This window comes from Esox lucius, chromosome 19 (genome assembly GCF_011004845.1).
Source record: "Esox lucius isolate fEsoLuc1 chromosome 19, fEsoLuc1.pri, whole genome shotgun sequence".
Taxonomy (NCBI): domain Eukaryota; kingdom Metazoa; phylum Chordata; class Actinopteri; order Esociformes; family Esocidae; genus Esox; species Esox lucius.
In genome coordinates, this window is record NC_047587.1 from 4,125,888 (window position 1) to 4,135,352 (window position 9,465).

The 9,465-nt window shown below is 43.9% G+C and overlaps 1 protein-coding gene across 1 annotated transcript; it reads right to left on the reverse strand.

Moving 5' to 3' along the window:
- Positions 1-1,575: 1,575 nt before the first annotated feature.
- Positions 1,576-9,160, reverse strand: sigirr (single immunoglobulin and toll-interleukin 1 receptor (TIR) domain). The gene is made up of 8 exons (XM_020040582.3): positions 8,152-9,160; positions 6,881-7,008; positions 6,250-6,390; positions 5,886-6,029; positions 5,640-5,742; positions 5,211-5,367; positions 2,638-2,815; positions 1,576-2,329 (listed from the first exon to the last, which is right to left on the reverse strand). Exons 1-8 carry the CDS (start codon positions 8,403-8,405, stop codon positions 2,148-2,150), a joined length of 1,287 nt encoding a protein of 428 aa, XP_019896141.2. The 5' UTR covers positions 8,406-9,160; the 3' UTR covers positions 1,576-2,147.
- Positions 9,161-9,465: the final 305 nt, after the last annotated feature.

Genomic DNA, 9,465 nt, shown 5'->3' on the forward strand with positions numbered 1-9,465 from the left:
GGCAAGCCCACAGGGTGTAGGTCACGGTCCTGGCAGCGTGGTGCCAGGAAAGCCATCTCTAACTCACTGTCAGAAGGCCAAAAGGGCTGTTCAGGGGGGCGGGAAACCAAGGGACAGGCATGTCCCCCCCCATTCCCATCGACATGGCTGAAGTGGAGCAGCTTTTTAAACTCCAAGTTCCTTGGGGCACCGGGCACACCAGGGCCGTTCGGGAAGCGGAATAGGTTCGACATAGGCACTCAGATCCTCAGAAATGTCACAGTCGCGTCAACATGTTGCCTAGCATCTTCACTCCCCCCTTGATCACTCCGGGGCTTCCGAGGGTGTGGGGAACGGCGGCGTTCACCGACCCGGCTAAGATCCCAACAATCCAGGCACTCTACATGGTGGCACACCAAGGAAAGGCCCCAGAAGTGGTGAGTTGTCCACCCATCGGCAGGCACGGCGAGAGGCACCAGAACATCATTTACAGAAGTGACCGGACTCTAAGGGTCTGTCACTGAAGAGTTGCTATCACATACTGCTGATAGTGTGTATTATCTACCCTTTTGTCTGCTTTCCGTACCCCCACCTACAGTAGGCTATATGTAGATAAGTGCCTCATACTCCTGTCCATTAACTCAGTACTGGACTCCGCTACATTACAGATCCATATGTCTTTTACAATTTTAAATCACGGTTTCTATTGTCTATTTATCTAGCACAGTGTGCTAAGAACACACTTATTTTTCAAAAGTGACCTGGGAGAAAATACTGTTGACTGTCTTGCTCAGGGACTGGGCAGGATTTTTCACCGTGTTGGTTCAGGGATTAGAATCAGCAACCTTTGTTTACTGCCCATTAACGCTTTTGGAAATTGGGACACCCCGATGCCCTGTCGCTTTGCCTCAGCCTTGAACTCTGCACTATTGGGTATGTGCCCGGTAGTATTTCTCTGTTTGGCTACGCTTGTTGCTTACATAAGATGTGACAAATATACAGGTGCATCTCCCAATTTTTTTTTTTTACGTAATCCAAATCAAAAAGTGACACCTTCATATAGTCTAGATTCATTACACATGAACTGAAAAAATGAAAGCCTTTTTTATTTCAATCTTGATGATTACGGCTTACAGCTCGTGGAAATCTAAAATCCAGTATCTCAAAATAAAACAGAAATATGAGCTCTAATCAGCTAATTAACTCCCTGAGCCTTCAGGTCACACAAGCACAATCATGGGGAAGACTGCTGAAGATTTCCTTCATCGTGACCCAATGTGTGATTTAGGTGTTCCCTTAAGTTTTTTGAGCCGTGTATTTACTGTACACATTCATGTGGTCTTGTTTTCAGTCTGTCTGTGCTTGTAGCTGATTCCCCTGTTTTAAAAAACAACTTTCTCTTTTTTTTGAGAGAGAGAAAGTTGGTTGGAGTCCTCCTCTCCATCACCCCTGGTTCCTTGTCACGGAAGTTGTTACGACGCTTTATAAAACGCTCCCAACTCTGACTACATCACTCTCTTATTCTGTATAAGGTATTGTGTCAGAAATCCTTGTTTAAATGATGCTATTAACAACAATAACAAAAATATGCAAATATAGATATATAAGTAGAATAAAATATTTTAATTGGTAAAATATACTCTGTAACAGTAAAACTACATTCACAAAATAACAATGACTTGTTAGTCTAGTTGGCTTCAGTGGACCACTCAATAACCTGCCCTTTTAAATATTTTTCACTTTCACATACATACAAACAGGTTTCTTAAACAAAGGGAATATAACATTTACAAACAAGTAACAAAAATGCTGGTCTTTACAAAAATCTCAGTGAAATGATGATAAGGAAAAAATCATATTATATAAAAATCTATTGATAAAAATTTTGAAACTGGTTTCGCACAAATTGAAAAGATCTGAGCTCCCAATCAAAATCACCTGGATTAACTGTATTATTCACATTTTAGGAATGTATCCCTTTCTTCAATTTTGAAATATACACCGTGAAGAAATACATACTTTTAGTGAGAGAATATGTACGTTAATTTCACAGACTTGTGAAGATGTATTTTTATCTTCTTCTAAGTCTTAATCTGCTTCTTCTTCTTCTGTTGCTTCGTCCTATTAATTCTCCTCCTCGTTCTTCTTCCTGTTTTTCTTCTTCTTAATCACATGTCCTCCTCTGAGACCAGGCAGTAGAAGTCATTTCGAGGGCCATAGTTCCGTGACCCCAGGTCAGAGACGTCTATGTCGGAGGGTTTGGGTTCAGTCAGAGGAGGCGGGGGAGACGGGAAGACAGGAAGCACAGGAGCTTTGGAGGTCAGGGCCTTATAGCGTGGGACACGGACACCTGGAGCCATGGAGACAAACCGGCTGAATATTACCGTTACTATTAAGCCAACTAAAAAGCATATTAATTGGCATAAGGTGTAAGCACTTCACCTATAGGAGTAATCAGGGTAATTAATAATGTAGCAGTTATAGGTGCATTTAAAAAACATTGCCTCGAATGCAGTTGGTTCTGGTGGATTAAAACGCCATCAGGGGTTTGAGTTGATTACATTTGATTCGTGTGATCTGGATGTGACTCCATTATTCCATTCTAAATGATTTTCCGACGGCTCCACCCCCAGGTGCCAGGCTGTCGCCAGCTCTTACCCAGGTCACCGGCGGGGTCGGGGTCGGGGCGACAGTCCAGGTAGTCTGGATTTAGGGTCAGTATGGGGTCCTCGTCGTCCTGGAGGAGTGTCTGGGGATCGCCTCCCGACAGGCGGTGGAGCAGGACCCCGCGAGGCATGGCCAAGGACAACCTCTTCCAGAAGGCGGATGAGGGCGGCTGGAGAGAAAGACAGACGGTCTCGTCAGCCACTCAGACCGTCCCACTAAGGCGTCCACCCGTGTTTTAAGCAACTGAAGAGACTTACAGTAGTGGTTGCATACGTTTCCATACTGGCCCCTAGTGGGAATTAAAACCTTGACTCTAATATTGTGAGCACCACGCCCTCAGCAATTGAGCTACATCGGATCCCTAATCAGGTCCAGCCTATTACAGCAGGGATTGAGCTACAGCAGATCCCTAACCGGTTTCAACCTATTACAGCAGGGATTGAGCTACACCGGATCCCTAACCGTTTTCAGCCTATTACAGCAGGGATTGAGCTACACCGGATCCCTAACCGTTTTCAGCCTATTACAGCAGGGATTGAGCTACACCGGATCCCTAACCGGTTTCAGCCTGTTACAGCAGGGATTGAGCTACACCGGATCCCTAACCGGTTTCAGCCTATTACAGCAGGGATTGAGCTACACCGGATCCCTAACCGGTTTCAGCCTGTTACAGCAGGGATCTGTGAATTGTCATATGACATTGTCCATGATGTCCCATGTAGCTCAGCTGTGGGTTTGACTCTCATGATGGGCCTGTTTAGAAAATCTATGCATTGACTACTATAAGCTGCTCCGGATAACAGCTTCTGCTAAATGACTTAAATGCTAAATCACATATTAACTTGGCCGTCAAGCCCAGTAAAGAAGTGTTTGGATCAGTGATGTTAAAGGGATATTTTGTTTTTTTACGCATGTTAGACCTCCTTTTTCATGTACATTCAGTGTTGAAGCATCACCCAGACAGCTGTTTTGGTCACAGTTCCATCTTGGAGAGCCAGATCCCACAGTTTCTGGAATCACACCAAAACGCATTCCGACCAGTCTCCAGAGCTGGGCACTAAACCGTTAATCTTTAATTAACAAAGTTCACATTTATGTTAACAATTTAACGTTGAAGTTAACTGTGAAAATCTTTATCAGACTAAATAACTTCTGTTACATTTAACTTCCTGCTAAACCAAAAACTTCATTAATACACTTTTAAAACCCTCTAGAGTCTAAGCCAATTTTTGCTTCAGTCCGGATTGGGAAACGAGACCAAATCCAATGCTTGCTGTGCTGAATATCTAGATGCTATTTTCAAAGTCAAAAATGCATTTCTTTGCAGTAAGATTGCGCTCTAGTCTCAAGGCTTCAGTATGAAGGTCAAGAGTGAAAAAAAACCTCAGGAACTTTCGTCTTACATGCGAGCAGCTATTCGTGTGTTGTAAACATCTGTGATTGGCCAACAAAGAATGGCTCTCTGTCAAATGGATTGGCTGTTCATTGTTATGATGGGTCAAGACCATCCAAAAATATAGTAATTTCAACATCACGTTACATTGCCTCGCCTTGATGGAAAAGGATTTATGTAATTTAATTAATTAATTGAATTTAGTCAGGAAGTCAGGAATCCAATGGCAAACATTTTCGGTAAAAATTTTCAGGAATCCAATGGCTTCTAGCATGTTCAGTTAAAACAATAACTAATGCAAGCCCTAAAAAATACCCAGAAAAGGCTTATTTCTCCCCCTGCATTTTATTTAGATGTTTTTAGGTGTTTTTGTTTTATAATAAAAATTAATGTGAATGCTTATCACTAACTTCCATTCCATTTTTAACAATTTAACTGATTAACGGTTATCAAAGATAACTTCCAGTGATAACTACCAGTGATAACTTCCAGTGATAACTTCCAGTGGCTGCTGTATATGGTTCATGCCCGGAACTAGAAAAAATGCAAAATAAATCTATGAAATGGAATTTCAACCAAAACGAACTGATGATGCTTCAACACTAAAGCAGGTGCTAAATTAGGTTTAAAATACTAATAAAACAAAATAACCCTATAAGGTGTATCTCCTAGTTGTCATATGGCACAATGACTAAGCTGTAGTGTTGAGTGATGAAGAACCGGTTTACCCATTGGTGTAACCCCTAGGGTTAGGGCTAGTGCTAAGGCTAGCGTTATGGTCAGGGTTAGGGACAGGGTTAGGGTTGCGGCTAGTGCTAAGGCTAGCATTAGGGTCAGGTTTACGGTTAGGGACAGGGTTGGGGCTAGAGCTAAGGCTAGCATTAGGGTCAGGGTTAGGGACAGGGTTGGGGTTGCGGCTAGTGCTAAGGCTAGCATTAGGGTCAGGTTTACGGTTAGGGACAGGGTTGGGGCTAGAGCTAAGGCTAGCATTAGGGTCAGGGTTAGGGACAGGGTTGGGGTTGCGGCTAGTGCTAAGGCTAGCATTAGGGTCAGGTTTACGGTTAGGGACAGGGTTGGGGCTAGAGCTAAGGCTAGCATTAGGGTTAGTGTCAGGGTCAGGGTTAGGGTTGGGACTAGTGCTAAAGCTAGCGTTAGGGTCAAGGTGACTCACAATGGAATGAGATCCAGACCAGGTGAGCAGCGTGAGTCTGTGTTGTTGTTCTCTGAGTTGGTGGACCACGTCAGGTCTCATGTGTTTGACCTGACCCTCTAACGTGATGACAATGACAGGCATCTGGGACAGCTCCAGCAGGTGCAGGAGACCTTGTCTGAGAGGGTGGACAGGACACAGGCACATTAGCAAATAGCATTAGCGGTCAGCCACGTAATGGTCACACAGGTTTTTTTTTTACAGACATCTGTTGCAATTGTCCTTGTCTGAGGACATGTGAAAACATTGCAATAGTAGCCTGGTATCCTAAGCAGTGATGATCTCCCAGGGAGAAATGTTGCCGTAGCGGTTGGCATTCTAAGCTAATACAGGGTTAAAAGATCGTAGCTAAGTGTTATGTTATGCTGAGCTAGCTAGCTGCCAACCTACCTAAAGTTGTTACAGCACCAGTCTTGTTCCAGGTAGGCATGTGACATCACCACGATCAGGCGTCGACAGCGACTCACATTCATCAGCAACTCAGCAGATGGTTCTGAAGGAGAAAAATACGGTCACCGAAAAAAAATTCTGTTGCTACAAGAGGCATCTTCTTGGTCACATTTTCCATTGCCTGGCTATGTTTTGATGTCTAAGAAGGGCCAAAAGTGTTATAATAAGCATAAGGATCGCTGTTACCTGCCCCAGGTAGGATGTCACAGTCATTGAGGTGAAGCTTGTGGCCAGATTTGTTCTCCAGGTGAGGTTTGAGGATGAAATGTACAAACTTTCTGTCATACTCGTTGTTCACATAAGAGATGTATGCATCATGCAGCTTCCCATCTGATAAAAACATTAGAAGCATCAATCATTATCTTACATTTAAGATCTTCAGCAACGGGCCCTCCCAGATATGTTTGGAATATCCTGCTTATTCCATCCTGATTCCGGGTATCTTTCAACTGGGATTTCCGGAAAACCAAAGAATTTAATTAAAGTTCCTTAGACCGGGTGTTCACATTCCAGTTTGAATGCCCAGAGTCCGTTTAGGAATCCCCCTCACCATTGCCCTCGTAGTCTCCATAGGAGTTCCTGTACCACAATTTCATATTGAGCGTACACCTGGAGTAGACAATGGCGGCCGTGGTCAGGACCAGTAAGAGGGAAATGGCCCCTATCACTGCTGCAGTGTGGCTGGGGTGAGCTGTGAACACACAAATGAACGAACATTAAGCTTCTGAATGGCATGAACCGTGTGACATACACTCCACATATTAAGTTGGACAGCCGGGAGCTTTGGGGATTAGAGCCTCGTAACTGGAGGGTCAGTAGGCTCAGCTGACAAGGTGACAAATCCGTCGATGCACCCTAGGATAAAGCCTCCTAGAACAAATTTACCGACTGTTAACTTCCTAAAGTGGACATCATGTTTACAATATCAGTATTTAAGTATTTTCTAACACCAATATTCACAAAGTATTACATAAAGTGGTGGAGAGGAGGGGAATTATATTACTGTTTTCAAATTAACTACAAATAGAAGACGCAATTCGTTGACAAAAAAAAAACTCTGCAAGAACTTATGTATTATTGACTGCTAAGGCATGTTTAATGAGACGGATAAAAAAAACAATCGGGCCACCTAACTTTGTGTGGCGATTTTCAGTACATGACTTACTCCTAAGTGCTCTTACTTGTATTGTGCAGGCTGTAGTAGGTGGAGATGTTCCTCACCTCGCAGGAATAGAGGCCAAAGTCAGCCGGTTCCCCAAGCTGGACCTGCAGAACACTGCTCACCACCCGCTGAGATGGGCTGGAGATCCTAGGAAACGAAAAACACAGTCTGGAATATCACTCCATTGATATACGTCAGGGCTGCCCAACCCAGGTCCTGGAGAGGGCTGCCCAACCCAGGTCCTGGAGAGGGCTGCCCAACCCTAGTCCTGGAGAGGCCTGCCCAACCCTGGTCCTGGAGATCTACTGTCCTGTAGGTTTTCTCTTCAACCCCATTTGTGACTAACCTATTTTAGCTTTTCATTATTTATTTTAATCAGGTGTGCTATATTACAGTTGGAGAGAAAACCTACAGGACAGTAGACCTCCAGGAACAGGGTTGGGCAGGTCTGATCTATTGTGAACGTTCAAATGTGTTTGTCACGAAACTGAAATCACAATACAGTTATATCGAAACTACAAACAAGAGCAATCGTTATTACAAAGAACAAACATTGAAATTAAACAATGATGTAACGTTAGTAGGACAAAAACCACTGGTGTGTGTCTGAGTGATGTGGGACAGAAGAGATAGCGGGTCAAGTTCAGCTCCTGTGTATAATGCTGTGCAACAGTTGGGAAAGTCAGGTAACACAGCTGTGAACTTTTTGGGATGCCAGCCAGACTGTAAAACGTAACTGCCCAGACTCTGATAACAATCCCGGGTCATACCCTGTGACAAGGTGCTGCCTACCAGCCTTCCACTGACTCCATCATAGCTGATCCAAGGAGCAGATACGACTGAGGACCTGTTCTCAGAGTAGGAAGGGGTCCTAGTTTGACCAGCTGCTTCACTGAGTAAAATGTACTTAGTATTATTGGGGTGTGTGGTTCTCCAACCTGGCTATCTAAATCTCCACTAACTATGTCGCTCTGGATTACTATAATGTATGGTCAGTACTAGGCTACGCATACACTCTACTGTACACCACTTACTACAGTACACCTTACTACAGAACTACTTACTACAGTACACCTTACTACAGAACTACTTACTACAGTACACCTTACTACAGAACTACTTACTACAGTACCCCTTACAACAGAACTACTTACTACAGTACCCCTTACAACAGAACTACTTACTACAGTACCCCTTACAACAGAACTACTTACTACAGCACTACCTACCACAGCACTACTTACTACAGTGTTAATTACTTTGTTAATTACTATGTCCCAAGGAACTCACCAGGCGGATGAGTTCTGTACGTAGAGGCTGAGGTTGAGAGACGTCCCATCTTTGCTCCAGAGGAAGGTTGAGGTACGTCCACACTCTGGGTCTGCCGGGTCCCAGGACAGCAAGGCTGTACAGTTCAGGGACACAGAGGAGCCCAGTGTCTCCCACACTTCTGACTGGCCCCCATCAGGACGCTGAAACTGTGGAGCTTGGCGACACAGGGACTCTACAAACAACACAGGATGTTTTGTGTGTTTTATTTCCATGCATATTTTCTATGCATTTTACATTTGTTTCATGCTGTTTGTTCGCCGTGTCTTTGCCTGAGATGCAGAACGCTTCATCTTGAACGAGCTTCCAGCCTCCTCCGCACATTCAGGGAGTTTATTGTTGGAAGGTTTCTACAAATAACCACAGGATTTTTATGTATGTAGGCGCTTTGATCTCAGACGTTCTGCGATAGGGTGCAGATGTGGGCCACCTTATCAGGCTGATCCAATCAAAGCAGTGTGAAGACAGGAAGGAATTCATTGCGGCAGCAGATATGAAAAGTTAAGGCGCACGCGTTGCAACTAGCCTACTCTGCAGAGTCAAGACGGAACTATCCATTTTGAATCAGGGCCCAGGAGGCAAAAACAAAAGGCCCCTTCATACCCACCACTCAGCCGGAACCAGCCAACTCAGGGCTGGATGACAGGCACATACACAGACTGAAACCAAAACTCTTCTACACAGGTGTGGACAATGCCCCTTAACTTCCTGCCCACCCCCCACCGCCCTTCCCTCACATGAAACCAGCCCTCAGGGGCACGGCAGTAGCTCTCTGAATCGACCAGGTAGCACCATCTCCACGAGGATAGCGGGTTGGCCACTGCAGGAATACACTATCACATTACGATCGCGTCGGGTTTGAACAAGCCACTGTTGCTATTCTGTGACAATGTCATTTTATTTATTCTAACCTTACTAGTGCTGTACAAATAATGCTATATACTTATTGTTTACAAAATCTATGATAGTATTATAGTTATCCTGATTTATTATATATACATACATAAATACATACACGTAATGTATTTACTGTATACAGTATATGAATATATAGTTCTAGTTTGTTACATGATAATACCTGGTATCTGGTCTGGCAAGGAAATGAGGACAGGAGGGAGATAACATATTTCTGGGGAAACTAATTTATACCAAGTTAACCCTTACAACACATTTAATAGTGAAACTACCTTAGACCAAAAACACAAATGTACAACACCTTTGATAGTGAGCTGCACAGTGAAGGAGGATGTGAGGTTGTCCTTGTTGATCGTACAG